Below are 27,871 nucleotides of genomic sequence, written 5' to 3'. Positions count from 1 at the left end.
AAAGGAGTACCTGAAAACTGGAGTGTGCTTCCTTCCCCATCAGCATTTCCCAGCATTAACACTGACCACTGGTATTACCCATTAAGTGATAGCTAGGAAATACCCGTGTATACCTTTGTGTACTAAGATACCTTAGATGTGTTGCAAGGATTGGTCCTAAAAGAACAGGGTTAGAGCTAACCATCAAATCTACTGACCTTCCATTTTTGCAATTTATACAGTAGTATATTACATATATATAAACAGCAAATCATCTGATAAGGCATTAGAGTAACAGAAAGCTTGTGCTTTTTTCTAATTGCTGAGAAGAACGACTATGGCACAGAGCCTCTCTTTTCAAAATAACAGCTGTCTCTACCCTGCAGGAAAGAGAAGAAAAGGACTTGGGCTTTTGGACTCCAGGGGGGGTTCAGCAAAAGAGATGAAGAGCTGGCAAATTTCAAACCACGGCCTTAACACATACCTGCTCGCACTCACCAGTAGGTTTTCTGTTTATAAAACAACAATAAAAATTATTATTTGGAGGAAGGAAGGAGAGTGTGGCGGTATGACTCGAACTGACAAAACGAGGCGTTGATTCCAGACCATATGTACTGAATTCTCCCCCAGAAACTGAAGGAACAGTCACCGAGCCCATCTGGTCCCCGTACTGCAGAATAAAGCCTCCTTTGCTCACAGCACTCGGTGCAGCACATGTACGCAGTTTAACTTCATCTTCCTGTAATTATCTCAGTGCATTCCCCAGAAAGCTTGTCTTATCCACTTGACAGCTCCCAAGTGATCCGGGCAGATCCCAGTGGCATGTTAATGGCCAGCCGCACGGCAGAGGATGTGCGAGGGCAGCCGAGCAGAGGTTTGCCGTGCGGTTCCTCCGCACGCTTCCCAAGCCACCACACAGCATCAGCACTTAGTGGAGCTGATTCTCCCTATCTAAGCAGCCCTTCTAAGGCTGTGACAGTGACTCCTGTGTGACATGCATTCCTGGGAAGGCCAAGATTATGTTAACCGTGAAAGAAAATGATACTCAATATCTCCTCCGAAATTATACTGCATCCTCGCTTGAGGAACAACTGGATTTAATTCGCTGAGCTCTGCGATCCAAAAGAAAAGTGTGAGATAAAGGTTTGTAAGCAATCGAAAATATATGTCGTGTATTTCCTTATAACCCTTTTTGCGATTAAATATACCAAGTAATTAGTGCTCTGTTATAAAATACTATTAGGGCTGCCTGAACAGTCTTGTAGTTATTTAATAAATTACTCAGCAAAGGAGTGAATTTAGCCAGGCGTCCACTGGTGAGGAGACTGCTAATTAACCGATATCCAGGCAGGCAGCAATTACCCTTCTCCTCCCAGACAAAAAGAACATCTCTATTCCAAATATGTGTCCAGAAAGAATTAAGAGCTCTGAAATGTACGTCTCTTCCAGTGGGAAGCGATTTGGAATGGAGTAGCAGTCAACCCAAAGATCTCAAATCATTTGAACTAGATAGAAAACAAGATAAAATAAAGAATCTGTGCTTTATGAAGGGAGTGAACTGGCTTCAGAAATAAGTTTCCAGCTGGGACCAGATTGCAAGTGCCTTTATTCACTCTGCAGGAGCAGTTATTCACGCGAACAGTCCCTGTAAAGCCAGGGAAACAAACACACGTGAGCATGTTGTCACAACTGTGAACATGAAGCTTGCCATCTGACCTTCAAAACCAACAGAATCTTGCGGTGCTTTTACTGAAAAAACTACAGAGATGTTGGGGGTTGCTTTTTTTTCCCTTAAATATGATTTTGCTGTAATTTCATATAAAATGTCTTAGAAGGAAATTAACTGATTTCATTTGAATTTATGGAGAGTTTTCCATTCTGACACGTTTGGTCAAACAAGCCAATTTACAGGTCAGTGTCTCAGCAACAGATTTGTAGCAAACAGGATGCTGGGATTTATCAGGCTTGCACTCGGTTTGGTTTTTGGAACGTCCAGCCACAACGCAGACGTCCCGTGGCCACCTGGGGCTGAGGCTCTGCTGCTGGGCACCCAGCACTGCACGGAGGCCAGGAGCCATCCCCACAGATCCCTGCGAGCACAAAGGCCACCAAGTGACTACCCATGTGGAGCAGGAATCGAGGATTCCTGGAGGAGTGTCCAAACGGATCTGCATCCTCACTTTAAAGACCCATGAGAGAAAGGATGCGTCTAGACTAAAGATGTTACGATTACAAGAGTTTGGACTCGTTTACATAAAGGCTGAAAAGAAATGTGAGAAGTATGTTTAGTGACCTAAGTGGAGCATTTCAAAAGCACAAGTAAGATTTAAGTGCCAAGCTGCAATAAGCAGCTAGAGCTAATACCCAAAACTAGAATCCAAGCCTAGGACAAGAGGCAATCTGGCACCCAAAGACCAGCAATCAGGCTAAATACCAAAGGTCAAGAGCCTGAGTGAGAAACCAAGATACCAGCCGAAGGTTAGGACTGAAATAGGTCCTGGATGCAAGCCGAAGGTCACAAAATGAGCATTTTCAAATAGCCACACACCTCAGCTACCGACTAGTCAGGCAACGAATTTAGATGCTCCCTTAAATAGCACTGATGTGAGCATCAGTGAGCATTCACGGGGGCGGCCACAGTTGTCATGAGCGTGGCCTTGCTGGGCGCGCAGCCCCGCCAGCCCTGCCCAGCCCACCCCTGGGGTCCCGCCAGCTCAGGCACGGCCAGAGCAAGGACGGCAACAGCTCCCCCGGGTTCCATAGGCGAGTGAAGCCCCTCACAGCCACACGCGTTTGCAAAGTTTCCCATCAGAAAAATAATTTATGGAGATTTGAAATGTTCCACTCTTCCACAAGCTCGGTGGAAGTGCAAAAAAAAGACAGTTCCAGCTGAAATATGAGAAAAAAATGGGCCTCAAAGAGAATGCAGAAGGCTCAAACACCCATGAATTAACAGAAGTTCTTGCTACAGATATACATTTTAGTTGCATTTTTCCCTTCTGCTACTGTATTCCTTTGGCTACATACAAATCAGCAAGACACTATCTCTTGATAATTTTACAGCGTAAACATTTTCTAGTATTAGATTGTTTTAATGAGAAACAGGTAACAAACTATCAAAAATAACTTTTTAATGTACAAATTAAAAGAATAAATTCATCCATTATAAGCCTCATTAGCATATCCACTGGAGAATGCTTGATGGCTTTAGGAGCCTTTCAAGAACACTACAATGTTGTTTAAAAGTACAATTAAGAGATATCGTAAATAATAACCTCAGTGAACAGTTTGCAAATAGCCCATATACCAGAATATGGTTTTGCAAACATTAATTATTAATTTCTGTCTAGTGATGCAAATGAAAAAGCAACTTAAAGAGATAGAATATAGACAATGTCTTTATCTTCCTCTCTGATTTCTGTCAAGATCATAAAAAACTAATGGGAGTTGGAGTAAGTTTAATAAGTCTCTCTTTCTGCTCTGCTGACATGATGGTAATAAACAAAATACATTTGTACAATTACCTTAATTATTATACATTTATCTTTTTCTTTCCGGAAGTGTTTGACAAAGTGCCCTTGTACTGCCAGCCATGCCCACATGGTAAAGCCAGTGTTTCTGTTACTTGCTTTCACTTGCAGTGGATTCCACTTAGTAGGTCTCTCATCATTTAAAAACAAACAAATAGTTACAACCCTTCAAGCCTCTCAGCAGCTGGCACGTTGCCACTAAGCCATGGAGAGCACTTTGCAGAAGTGTGACCATTAAACAAGCACCATGAAGTAGGTTAGGGCCCATAAAAGGAATATGCGAAGTTGAACAAATGTAGAAACCCTGATACTACACAGCAATCTTTTGGGGATTTTCTAGAGGAGCAAGAATAACAGATTTTTTTAACTCATTTAACTTCAGCTCTCTTAACTTCAGCATTCCCCACAGCTGTTTGTCAGCCAACAGCATTGCCCAGCTCTTGTGTCAAAGAAGCTCATGAATCACATGGTGACCCCGAAGTGCTAAATATCAAAAGTTCACACAGCATACTTGGCCAGCTCCCCATTAGAGCTGGAATCTAAGATCAAGCCAAAAAACCCCCAAACAAACAAAACTACTATAATGGCAGAATCTTACCAAAAGCATATGCCCACGAAATTACCAAAGTCACATAGTCCCCTTCCCACACAAACACATAGCAAAGACACGACCGTCTTTGCCTGCTAAGACCTTCCTCCAGCCTGAGCTCCCCTGCTGCTCCTGCTACTCCTGCGTGGACACTCTTGCTACTGAGAGCTAAAGCCAAGAGCAGGAGGAGCAGCTCGCCGGCCCCCTCGGTCAGTCCCACGCTCCCCTTCCACACACCACAGGTACCCCAACAGCTCTCCCTCCGTGTTCAGCTTCCCTCCCGGACACAACCACTCACGAATTATTCAGGTGACGAGTCCATCATGAAAATGGAGCCGATCAGAGTATTTCTCAATCCAAAAAAGGCAACACGAATGCCAGTTTTATCTCAGGGTGAAAACATTTTACAGAGGCTTTTTTTTTTTCTATTTTTTGGTAACTGGTTTGGAATTTTTTCCCGCTAGGGTAAATAGTGGACTCTGGTCATTCCTGCCCTGTAATAGCTCCTCATTTCTGGAACTCAGTTCTCTTTGTGGGCAGGTCTGTCTTGTCATGCAAGTGTCAAAGCTCCTAAAACCACGCTGTCTCTGACCAACGTCAGGTACACACATGCATACGGGACAGAGGAAAGGCAAACATGGCAAGTTTGACCTGCCCATCACCGATTTCTGTGCCGGCTGTCATCAGGCACACATTGCAGGCACAGGCAGAGGTGCTGGGCAGTTCGGCAGGCACGCGGTATAGACCTCCAGCTGGACTGGCCAGCTCTGGAAGGCATCACACCAGGAAAAGCGAGAGGAGATGGGGCCCTTCGGCTGGTTTTGTGTATGTGCATTATTTACACTGCAGCTCTCGCAGTCTGTTAAATTTAATTCGTTTGAAAATCATATAACTTATATAGACTTCAGAAGAGGTAGTAACTTTGAAAATGAGCAACAGTCACCATATTGACGGTGAGAGTTTTGAGCTTTGAAAGACCCTGTCAGAGCCTGCCATGTAAACTGGTACTCAGGAAGTGTTTAAATAATTATTTGTGATTATTACAATCTACTGGAGAGCTGTTCATCCGCTCTTCAACCACTTACCTGACAAAATGTATCACCCCTACACAAGCTCTTTGGATTCATCATTTCAGTATACTAATTCCACAGCGTAAAAGTAATTTTATTGTGAAATACCACTAGGGAAAAATTACTGTGTGAATGCAGAGGATGGTTTCAACAAACAGCATACTACTTAGGTCTTTTTCTTCTGAAAACAATCCAAGGTAAGCAATCTAATTTGTAGATTAATCTCTGAAGTTATAATTGTTTTCAAAGTGAAAACTCAGTAAATCTGTACACAGAATTTTGTAGAGAATATTTTACCAGTTGACTGCCATTTTGCTTTACACACATATCTGCACACAACCCATACAAAATTAGTTAAATAAGATGTTAACTGCTTGTGTTGTTATATAATTCCCTACTATCTGATCACTTGTTTTCAAATACGACAGTCAAAGTCCCAAAATTAAAGGTGGCAATGGCACTTCTGTCACAGCCCTCGAGGCTGCCCGAACTGCAGCAGTTTCCTATGCCAAGCTCTGTGCCACCGTTTGGTTGCAAATTTCCACACCATTGTGTGTCACCACCTTCCCCTTGGAACGCCGCTCCTGGGCCATTCCTCGCACATCCTCACCGCAGGGCTCCCGGAGGGTCTCCAGCAGACAGCTTTCTGGCTCTCTTCTGAGAGACAACAGGAAAGGAATTCTCCATCAGCCAGAACTTCATTGGTGAAGAGAAGACAAATGAGGTTGGGATCTCATCCAGTCATGATGTAATTGAGCTTCCCTCTTCACCAGTATGGTGACTCCTTGCCACTTTTCTTAGCGTGCCTTCCTCACTCCCTGGGGGAACGCCACCCCATCCCAGATCGGGTGGGTCTGCCTCAGCGTTTCAATTCACAGCAGAAACACGCTACAGACACTAAATCCACGTGGTTATGTCACTGAATACTCTTGGACATGATACACCCTGGAGCAAGCTGACAAAGCAAAGAGCAAGAGACGCATGTGCCCGCACTAAGAGTCACCCAGTGCTGTGCCTTATCTTCCCGTTTGCAGCCCAGCCCCAGCAGGCAGCTGAGCACCCAGAGAAGGTGTTGGGAGGCGGCGAGGGGCCTGAGGAACCCACCCCACCAGAGCAGCGCTGCCCTGAACCTGCTCCTTCGGCAGGACTGCGGCGCTAGGTCAGCAGCAGCCGATGCAGCTGTGCCCTCACCTCCAGACAACGTCTTGTGTTAGATCAGTGACCATCACTCCTTCCCTGGAGGAGTGAAATGCCCTCAAAACACCTACTGTTTACATAATTCTTCAAAAAACTGTTTCAATGAGATTTATAATGATGAGTAAATACATCGTACTCATTTTATGTCTGGGAAAATTAAGGTGCAGAGAGCTGAAGTGGTTTAATAACCGATGAAAAGAACGCAGGTTCACTGATCCCCATTCCTCTTGACACGGCACAACCTACGAAGCATGAAAAGCAGCCCAAATCACCCGTCTGCTTTACATTGTATTTGTTCTCAGTCATGTCTGAAAAGCTCTAGATGATATTTATTCTCAGAATTGTGTTGCATCTTCTTTATTAGTACTGTACCACCTCAGGAAAAGCCTATTGAAAATACACATTTGGTCATAAATAATTTATCAAATGTATTTTAAAGACGATTGCTCTGATATGCATATTTTGCAAGAGGACCAGCTAAAAATATTTAAAAGGAATTCCAACTTGCTATTTTACAGCAAGGCTTCAGAGATAAAGCAACATAGAAACGCACACTATAAAATGTATGTTATAGTCTCCATATTTAAGGGTTTAGATACATAGAGGCATCAAAAGTGGTTTGAGACACAAAAGGATGCTTACAAGAAAACAAAAATGTAAGCACACAATAATGCCATAAAAACCGTCACAGTATGTTTAAGGTAGATGGCTGAACAATTAAAAATTGGCTGAGTTTAAAAGTGACATGGTTCTACTAAAGTAGCTTTCTCAAGGCTCAAGGTATCCACCACTGATGCACAATTATTCCTGATATATTTATCAGTTTTGTACACAGCAGAACCTTGCTAATCTAATTGTCATTTTTTTGATCTGTGCAGTGTATAGTCTGTAAAAGAAGACTCAGGAGAACAGGCTACTCTGCCTTGTGATAGTAATTGCATATTGCTTTTCCTAATGTTATTATACCAATAAAACAGAAAATATGTGTAAAACGAAACAAGCCATAGAGAATCCATGATGGTCCACCTTCGCTTCTGCAATATTTTGCCCAATTGCTAATTTGCCACAACGGAGATTTGCAGTAGAGTTCATTTTCAGTAGAGAAATGAAATTAGTACAGTTCTAAACACTCACCAGCAGGCCTTGTATCTACTGTTGAATAAAATATGACTAAACTGGCTAAAATGTATGTTCAAAGCCCTACATATTACATTAAGTATATAAATCAATAAAAGCCAGGCTGTACACCTACATCTAATGTACTTACAGACACTGTGATCACTGAAAGGCTTGTATTCAAAAATAAGATGCATTTAAATTTTTGGACAAATTTGTCAGAAAGAAAACATTACTGGATATTTTTGAAAAATGCAGAGTCCCAGGAATAATGTTTTCTCTCTAGTTCTGATTTATATCAATGATAAACTTTTCTCTTTACTCTGTTCAGTGACAGATAATAACAAAGGGTGAACATGACATAATTTCTGAACCAAACCTCTGTGCTCTAGTTTAAAAAAAAGTTAGTTTTGCCTGTCTAATTTCACTACCTACCTTCATCAGAGAGGAGCTGTCATATTTTGATGCAAATTCCAGCAATTTACATGTTTCAAGCTGGCAGGCAATGTCTTCCTAGAAAAAACTGCCACCCTTCCACAATCCCCTGTGAAACGGCAAACCAGGTTAGAAAGACAGAGGAGATTGGATTACATGTCTGCGCCAGATCATTGTTTCTAGGAGATAATCCATAAATGATTAATCCTTCTAATGTTCTTGAGCAATGCAAGGAGGGCTGCCTGTGACCTATTTCAACCTCTGGCACTGTTATTGTGGGAACAGCTTTACTGTATAAATCAAATTGAGTATTTTCGTTCTCTTGGTCTTATTAAATTGTAAGTGTAATTAAATGTCTTTTATTTGTTCAATGTCTTTTTAGCATCTCTTAGGAGGTACATAACTATTGGTAATACTCATGTCCAAAATGGTAGTGAACACATAGATGGCTAGATGGGGCTTCTTAATGTCATTTTCCTTGTGCTTTATTAAATTACATTATTTCAGTAATTAACTGTTGCTTTTAAAGCTTCCTGCTTCACATTTTCTAGAACATTTTACCAGTTGTACAAGGGAAAAAAAAAAAAAGTCATCCATTCCTTTTACAGAATCATGACTGCAACTATTACATGACAAAATGAGACCAAAGTAATTTATAGTTAAATTCAGATTTCAGTATTGCAACATCTGAAAAACTCAGAAACTCTATAAAGTAGTTATGTATTATCTCTATTTTAGGTAAAGCACAGAAATAGGAAAAAATCCCATACCTAGAGCTGGGTAAGTCAGCGGACCCGGAACTCTTTTCCTGTACCTCGTCACTTCAATATGATGATCCTCCAAAACAAGGAGCTCGTTTACACACCATCCTATCCCATGGATTTTAATTGTTTAGATGACCACTGCTTTGTATCCATCCGGACTGTATTTGCAGATGTAGTCACACACTCAAAAAAACCTCCAACCTGTTGACAAAACCTGGGCCAGAAACCATCACCTTTGGTGTGAAGAACTGTGGAAACACGTGGGTGAATTATTTCGTAATTCTGACTTAAACAACTGACTTGACAGAAGTGAAGGGGTACTGCTCTCCCAAGAAAGGGAGATAAAAGACACAATAGCAAAATGGAATAATTACCTTAACTAAAAGGCTCTGCACAGAGGCATATATATATATGTATGTATATATGATATAATGTATATAAAGTATATAATGACCATCCCTGACAGATTGTATCATCTGAACCTAAAAAACAACAGGGAAGGAGACACCATAACATCCTTCAGTAACTTGTTATGCTGCTTAACAATTCCTACTGATTGGGATTGGTAGGATCCAGCCTCATTATTTTTGCTGTACATTAACCTGATTTCTTTTTGTCCTTTTGCCAGTAAGTGTGGAGAACTATTTTCTGTAAAACAACCTTTTACACATCGAATGTGTAAAGTGCCAAGTTCTTTTTTTAATTTTCTCCTTATTTTCACCCAGCAACATAATAATTTATTTTGGTTTGTCTTGCAAGGCATGTGCTCTAATACCTTTGCCATTCCTCTAGCTTTTCCTGTGCAATCTCCTCACTTTGTCTGTGATTCCTTTTTAGTATTATCACTTGAGCAGGACACTATGAATTGTCAAATTTATCATGGAATTAATTAATAAAAATCCAAGCAAAGGATATTAGTGCTGATGTCAATCAGCAAGTGTTTTAAAAGTTTAGTTTTGTAGCCAGAGAAGAAAGATAAAAGGAAACTGATTTGGTGACCAACAGATACTGCAGAGTATCCACATTTTAAAAACTCTCAGGTAAAAAGGCAAAATTTTCCTGCCCTATAGCACTGTAACGTATAACAATTTAGAAAACTTTTCATCTAAGGGTGGAAAAAGATCTTTTCACAGGTCAAAATAAATATCTGTCACCATGAATATGCACCAAGGCACCTGTGGATGCAGCATTTGTGCAGAAAGAGCACACTGTAAGTGGGGAGACCTGTGAAAGGCTCCTGATTCATGCAGCGCTCCTGAAGAGCAGAATAATTGCCACGAAAAGTAACTTTCTTTAAGTACATAATATGGTATAAACTGCTGTTGAGTAGCATGCAAGGCCATTTCTGTGCTAATCCTCAAAAGGTGAGAATTTTACAAATCTTGTTTACAAAGAGATGGGTCATAATCTCCAAGTGTTGCAGTTTTCCGTTATCTTTTATCAGCCTGGAGAATCACCACAGGAAGGAGTATTCGTACAGTGAGGTACAGCAAGAAGACTGAATATCAGGAACCGTCAGCCTCACCAACAGCAAGAGCAAATGTACAATCACAGCAGAGCAAAGAATACAACTGAAGTAAACACTGTAATAAATAACAAGCAAATAAAATGCTCGGGTAATGCCTCCTGTGAAATAAAATGGCAATCCTTGCAAAATTCTAGCATCCCTCCACCCCTTGTTGTTTTAACCACTTTAAAATAATAGAGAAATGTGTGTCTCTCACAAAAAAGACAGGCTAAACATTTGCAGGCTTGCTCGGAAAATTAAAACGCAAAATAAAAGCTAATTAAATCATCAATTAAGAAAGTTATCATCAGGACAATTTGCCCTAGCTAGGACTAAGCCCAAATAAACGATCTGTAGAATTATTGCCATTATCACTGAAATTTAACGTACAGATAATAATGCAATTATTAATCAATAGCCCGGGAATTGCCTGCCATTACAATTCAAGGGAAAACATTTGTAAGCAAACCAATAAAAACCGTGTCATTTGCAAAATATTTCATGAAACCAGAAACTTCTGGCAATTGTTTCAAGTGAAAAACAGCAAAGAGAGAATATGAGCTTGATGAGTCACTCAGATTTGCTGGACTCCACTGGACCCTAATTCAACTTCCAGTAATAACAGAAAATGCACTGACTGGGAACGCTTACTGCACTTCTCCATCATCTTAACAGCAGCAATACATATTTCCTGAGGATATTCAGCTAACAAGGGAGAAACAAAGGGACTGCAGACTGTACGAAGTCTGAAAGGAGTGACTGCAGCCCAAATAAGCTTTGGGAATACATAAGTAATCTGCTGTGTGATAAACAAGAGCCAGAAAAAGAGTTTGTATAATGTAACTGCAAACAGCAGAGCAGACATCAACGGAGAGATCCAGCCACACTGTCACAGGCAACCGAAGGTGTAAACCAAAGCCTTTATTATTTCACCTACCTTAATATTAACATATATCAAGTAGACAATAGCACTTAGGGTAATAAATCATCATATTCTGTCCTCTAAAACCTCAGCTGAATAACTGAAATATAGAACATAATATTCTCTTCACTTGTTGAAACACAAATGGAACCTGTCCCATCCACAGAGAAAACACCAAAAGGGCCTTATGTCCATCATCCCACTGCTGCCTGGTTCAGTGCCAGAGTCAGGAGCAGAGAGTGACAGATGAACATTCCCCAGCAGTAACTCCTGCACAGCTCCAAGGGAGGACAAAGAGATTTCCAATACGCAATAAGCACAGAACAAGCCTGAATGGATACAACCAATGTTTCGGTTTACACTGAGGTCACAGCTTGAGTCTAAGTACACTACACACTTCGGTGTACTTCAAGGTTGAGGAAGCAGATGGCAGGCCATATGACTCATTTCTGATAGAAAATATTTTATTCCAAGGCGACAACAGTGAAGAAGGGCAGGGAGAATAAATTCACTAAAATGCAGAACTAGAATTAGCAGATGAAGAAGGAAAACAACCCATAACCAGAAACCACTGCTTCTCTTTTTTATTGATGCTCCTCATATTTCACTTTTAATTCAAGATGAAGCCAAGGAGTTCTCACACTTGAGAAGATCTCACACAGCAGCAGGCTGCCCTTTGCCAAGCAGTTTTTTACAGTGAAAAATACCTTCGCTTAACAGTAATCTTGCGGAAAGGAGCGTTTTGGACCAGATGTTTAAGATGCCATTTAAAACCAGCTCTAAAAAGGTTTTTGTTGTTTTCTTTCTGTTTCATTTGAGCCCTTAGACTGCTGATTGTCTCTTCATGAAAGATTGTTTTCAAACTTAAACTTCTGCATACTACCTTTTCCTAATATAAAGTGTTACTGAATAATGAGACAATGAGTCAGTAAATAAATAATAACAATAAAAATAATGACCTCTTACAGTGTAAACAATATACAGAATACACGGATCTTTAGCTTAATTTGTTCCATTGAAACGAAGAAGCTATTTCTCTTCATGACACAGCCAGATCTGGAGACACGAGTTGGAAGAAGTCAAATGAAAATCTCACGCAACATGCTCAAGAGGAGTCAGTACAGGGAGCAGAGCTGGGGAGGTGGCTGACAGGATGGATCCCTTCAACAAAGGACTGAAAGTCCTGCCTTCAGAGCGTTACGGGAGCTGAACCGGAGCGACACCACGTCTGACAGAGCCCTCCTGCATGGAGCCGCAGCCGCGGAGGCGGCGGGGCAGGAGCGCAGCTCTGCCGGGCACGGCACGGGCACGGCCGGTGGCTTCGGGCACTCGGCAGCGGGGGCGCGTGGAGGCCAGCGCTGCGCTGGGCCAGCTGCCACACAGCAGCCTGGCCGAGCCCTGCGGCTCCTGGAGGCGCAGCCCCCACGGAGCCCACCGCCCGCTCCGCCCGTGCCCGGCGGCATCGGGGGACACAGCCCAGCCCGGGGGAAACAGCCCAGCCAGGGGAAACAGCCCAGCCGGGAGACACAGCCCAGCCGGGGGGAAACAGCCCAGCCCGGGGGACACAGCCCAGCCCGGAGGGACACAGCCCAGCCAGGGGACACAGCCCAGCCGGGGGGACACAGCCCAGCCCGGGGGGACACAGCCCAGCCGGGAGACACAGCCCAGCCGGGGGGAAACAGCCCAGCCCGGGGGACACAGCCCAGCCCGGAGGGACACAGCCCAGCCAGGGGACACAGCCCAGCCGGGGGGACACAGCCCAGCCCGGGGGGACACAGCCCAGCCAGGGGGGACACAGCCCAGCCGGGGGGACACAGCCCAGCCCGGGGGGACACAGCCCAGCCAGGGGACACAGCCCAGCCAGGGGGGACACAGCCCAGCCGGGGGGACACAGCCCAGCCCGGGGGGACACAGCCCAGCCGGGGGGACACAGCCCAGCCGGGGGACACAGCCCAGCCGAGGGGACACAGCCCAGCCAGGGGACACAGCCCAGCCAGGGGGGACACAGCCCAGCCGGGGGGACACAGCCCAGCCGGGAGGACACAGCCCAGCCCGGGGGGACACAGCCCAGCCGGGGGGACACAGCCCAGCCGGGGGACACAGCCCAGCCGGGGGACACGTGTGGGGCTGAGCCCCACGAAGCCAGTTTTCCGCCCAGCCGCTGACCTGTGGCTCACGCCCCGGTGCTACAAGGCCGCTAACCCCTCTGCAGCGGTGGTGTGTGTTGCCCAACCCCACGCGTGTCAGCGGGGGCTGGGGGCTGCCTTGGGCACGGCCGGTGCCCAAACTCCACGGCCCAGCAAGGCCCCGGCAGCCTCTGCCACAGGGCGGCCTCGGGAGCCGCGATGCGGGGGAGAGGGGAGCCCGCCGGCCCGGGGAGGGGGCTCCGGGTCCCTCGGGGGCGGGGAGGCTCTCGCTGTCCCGGGCTGGCGGGGCCGGCAGCTGCCGTGGCGCGGAACCGCCGGGCGGAACGGCAGGCACGGCGCTCGGCGTTCCGGCCGGCGGCGGGGACGGGTGCGCCGGTGACACCGCGCGGCTGGTTCTTGCCCTCCCCCGCGAGTGGCTGCCGGGAGCCAAGATGGAGGCGGCGAGCAGAGCGGGGCAGGAGATCAGCCTGGCGGCCCTCAAGCAGCACGACCCGTACATCACCAGCATCGCCGACGTGACCGGCCAGGTAGCGCTCTACAGCTTCAGCCCGAAGGCCAACGAGTGGGTAAGTCGGGGGGAGCGGGTCCAGCACGGCCGGGCCGGGGGGCGGTGGCGGCGCGGCCCCGAGCGGGGCGTTCGCGGGCGCCGGCCGTGGCGGGCCCGGGGCTGCGCTCGCCCGTGCCCTCGGCCCAGCAGCTGCCTGGCCCGGCGCCTCCGCAGGGGCCCCGGCAGGGGCTGCTCTCGGCCAAGGGGGTGTCGGCCCCAAGGGCGCTTGTGCCGGCGGAGCGGCGAGCGGGGCCGGGCCCGGGCCTGCGGCCGGGACCTGCGCGGGGAAGCCGCCGCCGGGCCGCTGAGGGGATCGAGGTTTCTTGTGCTCTTGGTGCCCGTTGCTAGGTTGGTTTGTGGTTGTTTTTTTTTTACGTTGTGTTTTGTTGTTGTTGCTCATGCGTGTTGAAAAGAGCCCTAATTCAGGAAGAGCGGCCTTTGAGAAATGTTAGTGTTCGTTGTTGCATTAAACCAGTTTTTGCTTGGCCACCGGTTTTATCGCAAAACTAGGAAAACAGAAATATGTGGAACTTCCTGCTGTCTTATGTGGCACTGGAACTGCACTCAGCTTTCTGTGCTGGTGGGTCAGAAGTGTGTGGTAAAGGGTCCTTTGAAAACAGAAGTATGAAACAGAGCCATGGTCCGTAGTTATATAGTTTTGTCATTGCCATCATTTAAATAACGGCTGTGGAAGGCAACCTGTCTGATATTTCCAGACAAATGGACTGTCTGTATTTAAAATAAGGAGTTGTGAGAAAGATGTGCAGCTCTGACAGGTTAGGCTCAGTGTAGGAAGGTTGTAGAATACTGTAAATCACATCATCAGATTGATAGCACGAACAAAATCTTCTGGAAATGGGTTTAATTACCTGATCTTACTAAGAAGAAACAGGTAGTTTCTGAAAATAACATATCATTTTAGTCCTATGGTGTCAAACCTCGTGGAATTGCAAAGGATATTGCAAATCTCTGTAATTAAAATGCTACACAAAAGCTACATAGCTCTGTGAACAAGCATACCATTAAATGCAATTCCTGTCTTTTGTAGGAGAAAACTGACATAGAAGGGACCTTATTTGTGTACAAAAGGTAAGGTGTTATTTCTGGGTTTTTTTCTTTTTCCTTCCTTAAGAAAATTAACCTCAGATGGCTTCATGTGTAGCTTTCATACTAGATTTACTGCATCCAGTAAACTACTTATTTGTCCAGCTATTAACATCTGTATACTCATTTGAAAAGAATAGGCTCTGCACGTAGGTGAATACCTCTATCAAAAGCACCTAAACGTACTGCTGAAAAAATCCTAGAAGTTGATGAACGCTGCATATGTACCACACAAACCTAGTTTATCGAGCTTATTTTGTAATTCAATAGCATTTGTTAATGTATTGAGTTTGTTAAATGCTGAATCTTCCTGTTTCCTAAAATCCATAAAGTTAATTATGAAAACAATACAGAGACAAATAATCTGTCCTAATTTAATTTCTGCCATTTCCCAACAGTTTTGCAAACGGACAAAGTTTCCTAAAAGCTTTCCGTGAAAGAAATTTCCAGTTATACAGGATGGAGGAAAGGAGTGGGCGGGGAGAACCAGCACGTAAAACCAATCATGTATTTAAGTTTTAAATTGCAGGCAAATAAAAAATCTAACAATGAAATAACACTCTTTTGAATGTAAGGAATATAAATAATGCAGACTTAACCCATCTTGAAATAGACTGTTATAGACTAGGTCATTGCAATATTTTATCCTGGCACTGTGAAGGGATACTAGTGTCCGGTTCCTATCTAATTTGGCTTAGCTCCAGTCTTGGAAACAGTGTAAGAAAGCCAACCGCACTGAAAAACAAAAAACTAAGCAAAAAGTTTCCTTGCGACTAGCTGATTATTTCAAATAAGTTCTGTTAGGCGCATTAAAAGACTAACTTGTGATGGTAAGGATTGTTTGCCCCCTCATTAGAAGCTCTTGACAGATTTTGTTTTTGACCATTCAGTAAAGGTGCTCTCATTGTGACAGAAATCCTGACACTTACTAGCTAATTATATCTGATTTTTACCCTGTGCTTGCCATGCTGCTGTGTTGATTATATGATTGCTCACAGGCACAGATGAGCATGCTGGCATGACATTCATGCAGCAAGAGAAAACAGATCTAAAACTATCTTGAACTTCCAGTGCTTGCTAGCTTGATGTTTTCTTTTTCTACCTGGTGTATAGCAAAAATCTAGACAATAAAAATTGTTTCACCAAGCAGTGCAATTCTGAGTAAATTAATATCTACTTCGAGGACATCGGGTTAAGTCTTTATTTTGAGAGTCTCCCTTTAGGAAGAAATTACTGCTTCTGGTTCCCCTTTAAGTGTATTTCACGTTATTTAAGATAACAGCTTTTTTTATTGTTGTACCTGTTTACAGTAAGGTTGCTTCATAAGTGGTTTGTTTTTTCTCCTGTAATAAAAGATTCTGAAATGCCTGAATGCTATCTTATGTGAAGTATTGAGTACACTTTCATTTTAATCCTGGATCTGCCCTAGTATTTTTGGATTTTTTTTTTTTTTTGAGGCATATCTTTGATTCAGCAGTTTAGCAGTGTAGAACTGTAATGTTAATCCTAATCCTACTTTGAGGTAAGTGTAGTTCTAAACTAAAATTAGTTGGCATGCCAAGAAATGGCATAGAAGAACAACTACTAGAACTTGGGGACTGCTAAAACTTCAGCTAATAAAGCAATGGAGTTTTGAGGGTTAATTCATAACTGTTTCAGAAAATTGTATATGTTGATCAAGGTATTAATCCATGTCTTTGTGTTAATTGAAACAATAGGTCAGCTTCTCCTTATCATGGTTTTACAATAGTGAATCGACTGAACATGCACAACCTGGTTGAACCAGTAAATAAAGATTTGGAGTTTCAGCTCCATGAACCTTTTCTTCTCTACAGAAATGCTAGCTGTGAGTATAACTTTCTGTAATCCATATGTTTTCTTTTATAACCTCAGCCACTTCTGATTACTGTGATGTCTATTTCGAGTATAATGTAATGGGGCAGATTCCAATGAAATGTCTGATGTTTCATGTCTACTGTGCTCAAATTACATAGCTGTGGTATTATACTATGATGACCACCTGCTTTCGGTAGAAAGAGCGTATACTAAGAAAGTTAAATATTGCTATATTATTTTTAATTGATGATTTGATAGGTTTAATCTAAACATACACAGTGCTGTAGCATTAATTAAAAACTATGGAAAAAAAAAGTGAAAATTAATAGATTTTGAAAGTATTTGACACCAAGAACAGTTCTAAGGGCTTCCTCTTTTGCAAGTGAAAAAGTAAATATTAATCAGTGGCTGCTTGAAGAAGTTGAGAAAATTGCTCAGCTCTAGGTTGAAGATTTCTTTCTCCACAATAAGTTTTTGGCTCAGGAGACAGATGTCTGTAGTACATTTCCCGGAATTGAGACTCCAGCAAGTCTGGGTGTTGGGATAGTTGTTACACAGATGAGTGATAAAATAGCAGTCAGTATCTTCTTGCTGCTTTTTGAAATCTAGTAGTATTTTGGGCCATCAGTCGAGCTTCAGAGTCCCAGTGTAATGTGGTCCAGTTAGGTACATGCTAAAACTCCTGTTACTCCAAAGAGCTCAAATATAAATTATCCTCTCTCCTCCTCTCTAAGGGCTATATATGTATATATGAAATTCAGATTAGGTTAGGTAGATAAATAAAAGGCACTCCATGGAGCAGATCGTACTCCTGATACAAAGGTGTCATTTTATGTCCTCTTTTTTAGGCAAAGTTCTTGAAACTCATTTGTTGCTGTCAAGTGACAGGTTCCCCTGAATTCCTCGGAGAACTTGCGTGCTGTGTGGTACAGTACTTCATCAATACCACGTCTGCTTCCTGTCAGAATGTCCCCTTGAGTTACAGATAGGAACACTGCTTTGGCTAGGCTTCAGTGTTCCTAAAAGAACAATCAAATGTTAATCCCTTCCTGTTTCACCCTTGGAAAGCCTCTAGGATCTGTGGGGAGTAGGATAGATTCCATGATGGTGACAAAGAACAGCTTAAAGTAGGTGGTCTCCTCTGTTTAATAGTCTTAGCAATCATCCTTCTATAAATGTCATCAAGAGGAAAAAGTCAAAACCCATCAGTAAGTTAAGAAGTCTAGAAGATTAGGGAAGTAAATGACTGGCAAGAATTGAGAGGGGGGAAAAATACTGCATTGAGTTGGGTGTTTAAACAGGTTGCTTGGTGTGGAAGGAAGAGGAGCTGTAGATGGTGGTGATGGGGGTAGGATGGCCGATGAAGTGACAGTAGAGCAAAGAATTGTAACTGTGAGATTGGTGACATAAGGTAAGCAGGAAGTTGATTCATTTGTTTGTAGGAACTGCTGATGGTATCAGGAAGCAGGGTCTGCTGTGGAATTACCAGTGATGTTTTCTAGTGGGAGTGACTAGAGGATCACTTAAAGGAAGCAACTAGAGAAGGCAGGCTGTGTGTGACTTCGTTAGAAACCCCTAAAGCTAATTAAATGCCTTTCTCTCATTGACAAAACCTCTCCTTTTCCTATGGACACTATTGTGTAAGATCTGTGGGAGGCTCATGGGAGTTAGGATAGAGATGACACAGCAGAGTATGAGGAAGAAACTCATACAGAGGTGAACAAGGAAAATATTACAGACTGGATATGGGAAGTAATTGCATTTCGAAGTAATCAAGAGTATTTTTTCCTCCTTATTTTCCCTATTGTCATTTTGTTGAAAAATGTTCTTTATTTTGTCACTCTGTCGTGTCTCCTGGAAGAGGGTGGTAGCATGTCCAGGAACAGTCTACACTGATTGCAAATTGAAAATGTTCAGTGTAGTTAGCCTGTCATTAGTGCCACAAACAAGCAGCAGATCAGTTTTTGTGTGCTCTGCTAGCATTCACTTTGTTCAAATACAGGCTTAAAAGCATAGAAAACAGTGTCTAAGCTTTTTATTCCTTACGATTTCAGCGCTGCTAACTACCTTACATTTTCCATTTGGTTATTGTATTTTGGATTTTCTTCCTTATAGGCAGTTTCACAAATTTTCTGACCCCTGTCCCCTGAATTAGTTAGGAAAAAACACGTTTGAAATAATCAGTGTTAAATCTGTTTTCCTCTATCTGCATAGTATTTGTGAAACTTGAAAAAATCAATCAAACGAAAAGCCTGTCAGGATTGATTTGGATTTGCAGACAAATTTCAACATGTATGTGTTTTATTTGTGCAGGTAGATTAGGGGATTCTTGTCCAAGTTATTTTCATGCAGAAGGGTGTCCACTTCTGTTCAGCTGCCTGCTGGCATGAGAAACCTTTGTGTTTTGGGGACTAATTCGAATAGGAGTTTTAAGCCAACGTTTAATGTAATGTGTATCTCTAAGGGCTAATGTGGTGCATGTCTAAAGGCTTAATGTGAAGTTCTTCTGAGATGCTTTAATGATGGAAAGAGGATGGACTGCTCGGTTGTGCAAGGAAAGACCACCTCTTCTGCAGAGTGTTGGCAACAGCCCTATTTCTTGAAGAGTTGGGGTTTTTTTGTATCCTGCTTAAGGAAATCTACTGTGATCATTAGAAACTCTCTTAAGAATACATTGCCCTGCTAAGACTGCAGAGTGACTGAACTGATGATTCTGCTTCCTTAGCTTACAGAGGGGGGATGGTTCAGACTACCTGATTAAAAACCTAAAGTTGTGTTTATTAATACAGTTGTTTGGCAGAGACAATCATATGTTGCACCTGTATAATTAGATTGTGACAGGATCAACGACAAATCGTGGTTTATGTTTCCCCAGGGCATGGTAGCAGAAGATTATCAGAGCAAAATTGTGCCACCACATATTTGGGGAAGGTTCCATGTCAACAGTCTTTAAAACTCAATATGATACTACTGTTTTGTAAACTCCGTGTTTTCACTTTGTTCTGGGATTCTGTATTGACTTAAGATAATAAGAGGAATTCCCTTTTACGTATACAGATCGAACCTCCAGCAGCTGTTCTGAGCATATCAAGTGATGTACTCCAGTCTATGCAGAGCCACTAACAAGTTATATGAGAAACTTTGTAAGCAGTATCTAAACGTTATTTTTGATTGGCCAGAGGCTCCAAGAATTATTTGCCTGTCATGATAGATCACAATATTTTTGGTGGGTTTTACCATTCTTTTATCGTTTGATTTGTTCAAATGCTTATTTTTAATATACAAGGGAATTTTTAGTTTGGTGTATAGCAGCACTTACTACTTTTAAGCTGTAGACATGAGATCCTTTATGCAGTTGGACAAAAGCTTTTTCATACTTTTAGAACAATTGCTATTTTATTCTCATGGGAAAGGAGGCCTGACTTACCTTGCACAGTTGTTGGGGGGGTTTTCCCCCATTTTTGCAGGGTGGGATATGAAGGAGTCTTTCATTGGTATTCTGGGAGGAGATTAGACCAAGTGATACAGTACCTTTCTTATATCTACCTTCTGTGGTGTTCAGCGAGCGAAATAGAAGACATTTGGGTCAATTTGTTGTTTATTATTCTGGTTAGATGTAATACATGTTGAGGTTTGTTGGTTTGGTTTGGTTTTCCCCCCAAAATAATACCTTTTTAATATTTTAGCTGTTAATGGGGAAATCTTTCCCAACTCCAGACTTTCTAGCTATATAATATGGTTCAAGCCCCAAAATAACACTTAAACCTCAGATTTTGAGGAAGGTTATGTTTCCTTCAAAAGTTTTATATAATGCTGTCTGAAAACTTACACCATTTTTTCATGAGACATCAGATCCTAAAGGAAACATGACAGGGGATGTGACCAAGAAGCTATGAGATGTTGCAGCAGTTACAGTGGTAAATAAAAAAAACAGGTATTCTACTTTTCATTGTTAGACAGAATTAAAGAAAGCAAGTATCTCCAAATGTGAGCAAATCAAGAAATTAAGTCCAACAACTTATTTTCATTTTGGTAATGTAACATATCTTCAATTTAGAATTCCTCTTAAAAGGTAGAATTTTTTAGATTATACTTCATACTTAATGTGCTATTTATTATTGCTTAATCTGGAATATGTGTTGCCTATTTTTTTAATGAACCTAAGCTTGTTTCCTTTTGTTTGTACTTTGTGAAAAGTATGTTAAACTTTGTTTAAAAACATGCAAACAGTTCTGCCAGTAACAATAACAATAGTCCAATCTGAGATTTCAGTACTTTCAATCTGTAATGTGAGAATTTGGAGCTGATAGTTGATAGTTTGCTTAATAATAGTGGAAAATTAATCAAAGTTTTAAACAACTGCTAACTTACCGCTTAAAGTCCGCAAGAAGTATTCTTCTAAGCCTTTCTCGTTTATAACTTTCCCTCTGTATCGGTGATGTTGGTCTTGATTAAAAGGCTTTTTAATCCAAGCTAGTTCACTTGGGAGGTCAGGCAGGTTGATTTCCATGGTGCTGAAAAGACAGATGCTAAGCATAAAACTTGGGTATTAAAAATAAATTGTCCTTGTTTGGTGTGGGGTTTTTGTTTTGGTTTTTTCTTGCTTGCTTCTTACTTCTCTCCAAGGGTAAGAGTTAGTAAAACAAAAGTAATTACTTTTGGAGAGGTTTATATATTTAAGTGGAAAACTCAGTTAAAAAGTGCTGCCTTCTCGGGTCTTTGTATTGTCGTTAATTAAACAAACTTGTATTCAGAACAGCAAAAGCCAAATGAGTTGCATTATTTCAAATGTCTTTTAAAATTCTTTGAAAGAGCTCCTGAGTGGTGTCAAAAGAAGGCATCTTTGCTGGTAAGGAAAGTCTGTGATTATCACCTTTGTTCCCAGCTGGCAGTGCATTAAGTATAAGGTATCTCTGAAGCCAAATGGCTTTCCAGCAAGTGCATTAACCCAATGGTTTAGTCTGAGATAAGAAAGGAGCCTGTTCTTGATACCTTTATAGCAGAAGCAGCAATGGAAGCCAGGGGGAGGGGAGGAATCATTGAAAGCTGTTAAGAAGTTCTAAAAATACTTTGTTTGACCTGAAGGATGGCACTCTAACTGGAAGGGATTTTCTGCTCTGTTTCAGTGTTACGAAGTAGTAATTCATCTCATTCCACACTATGGTTTGTGGGGTGGCAATTTGTTAAAGTGTTCCCTGATCTTGGATGCTCTTTGCCACGTACTGACTTATTCCAGTGCAACCGCTTGTGTGTGGGATCGTGCTGTGAGCTGTATTTGTGAAATGGCCTTAGATATTCAAAACAATAAGAAAAGGAGGGATTTTTTTTATTAGTTCTTAATGATCTATAAATCTGTGGCAGTCTAATATTTAAGAATAGTGAATGAGGAATCTTGGTGAAGAAGAAATTAGAGCAGAGTGACTGAGAAGAGGTGGAATTTGGGCTAACCTTGCTACTGGAAGAAATAGGAGCTCTGAGAGAGGTTGCTTTATGTGCTTATTGCTTTATGCCTTACACTCCATTTGAAGTCTAAAATGATGCATATACCATATGCAAATGATGCATATATGTGCTTTTCTTTATGGGAGTGAGATCGGGTTGATTTCTGTTATGACCTTATAGGATGGGTTTCAAAGTACGAGTCTTTTCTTTCTAGAGAGTTTGAATGGTTACTGTCCCCCACTTCCAGTTGATCTGCATCATTGTATAGCAACATCTCCATTGGAAGTGTAAAATAAAACCTTCTTGTGTCAGCTCTTCCAACTAGTTAAGGTAACTTTTAAACAGACCATCTTTTCGAATGAGATGAAGCTATATCTGCACAAATGGCTAAATTGCAAAAGGCAAGAGAGTAGTGGTGTCTGGAATCTCTGCAGCTGGCACTGCGGAATGGTCCCATGGACACTTCTGGCATCACGTTCTCGGGCTACACTTTCAGGAACATTTTAACAGTTTTGCTGTCCTGCGCTGTCCCCAGCTTCATGTCCCTGCCCTCTCTTGTGTGAGTTGGCAGGTTTGTGAAGCTGATGCACAAACAGCATTAAGGAACTGGTCTGAACTAAAATGTATCCAGATGCCATAAGGGACAGGAGTGAATTAGGGTAGAATGAGTTAATGCCAGAGTGGTGGGAATGAATGTAAGTGTGGTGACACTGCTTTTTTCTGCTTACTCGAAGTAGAAACTGAAGTGAAACTACAGCTTTGGGATGCAACTTCATTTTATGTTGCCAAAGAGTGAGGCCTCTGTCTCACTGTGGCGCTTTGCTATCCCCACTCTTAAGTCAGATCTTCTAACTAGGCAGTGTTGGAACTGTAACTGACTGCCCCGTGAAGCAATGTGAGCACAATGGAGAACACCAAGACCTTCCTTTTGGTGTCATTTGGCTACTAGACGTGAGCGGGAAGACTTCCATGGTGCTTTTGTTTTCTCAAAACAAAAAATTACATATGTCAGATAAGAATGTAGATGAAGATAACTGATGACTTCTTTTAACTTTATGAAATCTCGTTTGTCTGTGATATGGGTTGCTCCTGACTTTGTGTGTGTCAAAATGCAGTGTGAATGCAGCTGAAACTTATTGCTCATGATGATTACAAACTACTTCTACTTGATTGCTAAAGATGCTGCCCAGCACTCAGTGTAGAAAAACTGGATGGAAAGGATGTTCATAGCTAAAGTTGCCTGCATGTACAAAATGTGGGAGACACACACTTCTGGGGCAAGGGAGCTGAACTGATAGTACAAACGAGTCCTCTTTTGGAAAGAGGAAAGAAAACATTCCAGCCGCTTGGACCATATCTGATATTAATGCCCAGGTTTACTTGTTCATAATCTGCTTTACATCTTTGTAATACTGTTAATGTTTTGAAGTGACTCCTTGTGATTGCTTGCCAGTAGTACGAAGTGGGAAAAAAGCCTGATAGTCTGTACACCAAAGATTTGGATCTACTTCTGGTCTTGTGTAGTAGGCCTGTTTCTGGTAGGATTGAGTGTGACTTTTAACATTTGTCCCATTAAGATATCATTACAGGTTTCTTATCTTCATTTCTTCAGCAAGTATGCTTTTGAAGACACTTTGTTCCCTTGGCAGTTTGTCTGATAATGGAGTCAGGAAAGGAGCTTTTCTTTAGTGTTAAAATATGCTACATGGCTAAAGAAGTAGCTCATACTGGACACACTTTCAGTTTTCTATGAAATCCAGTTGTATTAAACTGTAAATATGAATAAATATTTCATAAGCATTGGCTACATGTATGATATGTGGGGGGTTTTAATTGGCTTATGTCTTTTGTAAGAAGAACGTTCCTCGAATTATGCTGTATTGATTTCTTTGTTTATGACTTGAAAAGCTTTGTTGTCTATTACTTAAGCTGTAACTTCTAAAGAAACAAACACCCAAAAGAATATAGTTGTTATTTAATAAAATAATAAAAGAAACAAAAAGAAGCCAAGTAGAACTTCAGTGTTTTTTCTTAGGAGATATTGTTATAGAAATGAGGTGTGGGCATGACTCTTTGAGGGATTTGGTCCAACACTGTGTGCCTAGAACTGGAAGGTCTAGAAAAAATGTTTGGTAAATAATTGCCCTGTTTGCTGTGGCTTGAAATAATTTTGAGTGGACTTTGAGATTTTTGAGTGTTTTGGGGAGGAAAAAAAGGGAGGTGGAGGATTTCACTTTGAAATAAAAATCTACATTGGGCTGGAAAAGGCTGTGTATTTTCTTTAAAACATTCCTTCACTTTAAGTCATTTTTATAATCAGTGATTTCAACTTTATAAAAACATTGGCATGAACTGCAGTATAAAGATGTGTTTTTAAAAGCTAAAAGTGTTTTTTTCAGAAATGAAAATATTTTAATTGTAACATGCATAAGTTTGAAAATAAGATTTAAAATAACCTGCTTTGTGGGTTGGGTTAAATATAAAAAGTTTGGCAGATTTGTTGTGTTGGCACAACTGTGGAGACAGTGAGGAGTTGGGGGGGTAAAAATGGCCTCTTTCAAGTGGGGTTGCTGGTGAAGAAATAGTTCATGGTCCCCCTGACAAAGTTGCTGCCTCTGATGGAATATCTTTCAGCTCAGTGATCGAGCTCCAACTCTGCCAACTTTCAGTGGAATTTTACTTATTCCAAAAGCCAGAATGGGGCTTAGTGTCTTGCTGAGCTGGAACCCTTTTGCCCTCATTGCTTGTCCTTGATACCTTCCAGAATTCTATAATTTTAATGAAAGAGCGGGGTTCAATATGAACCTCATTTTAAGTGGCTCCATGGATGTGACAGTATGATTGGAGCTTTGGTACCATTTCCTTTCTATACAATTACTTATCTTACAAAAAGAATTAGGAGGGAGAACTTTCCAGAGGACTGTTATACTGTAACTCAAACTTTAATATTTTTGTTGAGCTTCAAAAATTGACAAGTTTAAAAATAAGTGTTTGGGGAAAAAAAAAGTATATTCTTTAGCCTAATTTTAATGGTAAAGTCAGTAATTCAAAACAGAAGGTTTCAACTGTAGTGAGAAGGCATCTGGTAGTCAAAACTTCATTTTCCTGCTACTTTTATTTACAAACAGTATCAACATTTTGTAGCTCTTGTGTTTAATCTGACTGAAGTTGTATTTGTGTTTGCATGTGCTATTTCTGATTACTTTATAAATAGTAGTGTGTCACACACAGCATATTTGAGTGGAAATTGACAGCAATTCGTATGTTGCAGATCTAATGGACTGCTATTTTTTGCCTTTTTCCTATTGATTTGATTTCTTTTTTTAAAAAAAAAGCCTTTGTCTTATGCTTGCTTTTTTTTTTTTTTTCAAGTGTCAATTTACAGTATCTGGTTTTACGACAAGAATGACTGTCATCGAATAGCAAAACTCATGGCTAAGTAAGTACTGTGGTCTTTTTATTCTGTAATTCTTTTATGCACTACAGAAAAAAAAATGAACCTATTAAATGCATTTGTGTGTGTGTTTAGTTGTTTTTGGTTTTGTTTTCTCACACTCCCTAAATAGAAAAATACGACTTTCTTGCTGGTACCAGATTTTCTTAGTAATCAAAATGTTAGTTTTGTTTTTTTAAAAAACTACAGCATTAAAATTTTCAGTTAAGCGGTAAAAAAAGATCAGCTGAAGTATTACTTGGCATTCTCCAAAGAAAGCAAGTATGAACACTGTTTAGTATTTTATATTTTATTTTATATAGGGATGCTGGCAAAAGATCCTCTGATGCAGGAAGTGTAATTAAATAAATGATGGCCATTGGTTTTGTGGTTTGTTTGGTGATGGACTGGGTTTTATTTGGGCTTGTGGGTTTTTTTAAGGCTTAGTTATTATTCCTGAGTGAAGAGATTGGAGAACAGTGGGAGAAGTAGGTGGAATCTTGTAGAATTAACATGATGTTAGGACAGTAAACAGAACTATGAAATATTAGGAGCTGCTTGTTGCTAATTTCTGGATTGTTTTTTTGGTTTTGTTTTTTATTTTTTTTTCCTTTTTGGAGACAAAGTTGGTTTATAAAGCTGCCATGTCACTTGCTCTTATTTTGTAGTTGCAAGGGCTCCTGGAGATGTCACGCAGCAGGAGAATTTCTGAAGTTATCTCAATGTAAAGGAGCCTTAAAAGGCTATGTGCGCAATAGCACGGTTTTGTTAGCGTGTTGAAGCTGCAGCGATGCAGTCAGCCCGTGCTGGAGGCGGCTGCGGTGCCACAGCTGAGGAGGCTTCAGGTGGGGGTACTGAAGTTTGAGGGAGCAACAGAGGTCAGAGAAGGCTGGAATTAGTTGAGTGGGCAATGTGATGTAAAGTCATTAAAACATGTTGTGATTGGAGAGTATTCTTGCACCTTTTTACTAATAGAAAAGAGTGAGAATTAACTTAAGCAAATCTTCAATGTTCTTATGAAAGGGAGGAGCTTGAAGTGCATGGCAGGGTAGCTACACTAGCAAAAATGCAAAATTGCAAGATGCGGATGTACTGCACAGGATATCTTCTTATCCCTTGGTCTCTGCTTTGCTTTTCTTCACCATCACACTCTATTTTCCTGAGCTTGCTTTTCTGTTGCATGCCTTAAGCAGCGTGTCATGTCTTATGAGTCAGGACATCTTGAATACTTACACAACTTGATTATATGGAAACTAGTCATAGTGTAGACATTTTAAGATTAATTCTGATTTCTTGGTTTGGGTTGCTTTGGGTTATTTTGGCTTTTCCCCACAGAAGCAATGTAAGACAACACAAATGACAGACTTTGATATCAAGTCTCTTTCTAAATTCTTATTTTTCTTTTCTCTCGGCCTGATAATCCTGTGCAGTTCCTATTTCCCACTTTTTTTTTTTTTTCTCTTGTCCCCAGCCAGGTTGGATTTTTTTGCTGTTATTTGGCTTGTCCAAATATAAGGATTAATGAAAACAAAAAAGTGAAACCGACTCTCAGAAATTGTTACCAAATCAAATAAAATGTCTGTTGCCTCTGTGGTTTATAATCAGAGCAGGGAAAGGTTTTCTTTTTTTTTTAATGCACTTTTTAGTTTAAAGCCACGGTTAATGTTTGCATTGGGCAGAGAGCTGTACCCTTCAAACTCTACCATATTCTTATTCCGTCATGCACAGCTGCACTGCAGGTCTAAGTGTCACCTGGCAAAACTAGTCTAGTCACTGTAGCACAAGTCATGGGTTACAGACACTTCAAGGATCTTTAAAAGTGTAATCAGGTAACAGACCAGTCCAGCCATGGCTCAGCAGTCCGAGAAGCATGTCGACCCTTTTTGCGGGATTCTGTAATATTCTGGAAATAACTATAACCCCGTAAGTTCATTTAAAGTCGGCCTGGCAATAATCTAAACTTTATTGTTATCTCCTTTGTACATTACTGTAGCCTGCCTTTTCCCAGGCCTGTAGCGCAGTTTTATTAACAACAGAGGCAGAAATGCCGAAGTTGACGTCATTTCATACCTGTTTATGGTGCAGATGCACGCTCTCGCAGTTGTAGCATCTCATCACCCTAGAAAGTTTCTGAGATTACAAATTAATTTGGAAGGTCAGAAAGCTGAATACAGACTGTTAAATTTTGCTGAGCTAGCTAGGACCTCTCTTTAGTATGATTTTTAGTCTTTGCTGCCATTAACTTGATAAAAA

The 27,871-nt window shown here is 41.5% G+C and overlaps 2 protein-coding genes across 2 annotated transcripts in view; one reads left to right on the top strand and one right to left on the bottom strand.

Moving 5' to 3' along the window:
* CACNA1D (calcium voltage-gated channel subunit alpha1 D) overlaps positions 1 to 21,253 on the bottom strand; it is a 228,271-nt gene extending 207,018 nt beyond the window's left edge. The window contains exon 1 of the mRNA XM_065642847.1: positions 21,115 to 21,253. Coding sequence (XP_065498919.1) covers positions 21,115 to 21,253 — 139 coding nt within the window. The remainder of the gene's footprint in view (positions 1 to 21,114) is intronic.
* Positions 13,682 to 27,871, top strand: part of DCP1A (decapping mRNA 1A) — a 33,429-nt gene continuing 19,239 nt past the window's right edge. Inside the window, exons 1-4 of the mRNA XM_065642849.1 lie at positions 13,682 to 13,822; positions 14,852 to 14,892; positions 16,626 to 16,753; positions 25,558 to 25,624. Coding sequence (XP_065498921.1) covers positions 13,688 to 13,822; positions 14,852 to 14,892; positions 16,626 to 16,753; positions 25,558 to 25,624 — 371 coding nt within the window. The 5' untranslated portion in view covers positions 13,682 to 13,687. The remainder of the gene's footprint in view (positions 13,823 to 14,851; positions 14,893 to 16,625; positions 16,754 to 25,557; positions 25,625 to 27,871) is intronic.

Source organism: Caloenas nicobarica, chromosome 11 (genome assembly GCF_036013445.1).
Source record: "Caloenas nicobarica isolate bCalNic1 chromosome 11, bCalNic1.hap1, whole genome shotgun sequence".
Lineage (NCBI taxonomy): Eukaryota > Metazoa > Chordata > Aves > Columbiformes > Columbidae > Caloenas > Caloenas nicobarica.
Note: the sequence above shows the minus strand (reverse complement) of the source record. Positions and strands in the feature narration are given on the sequence as shown.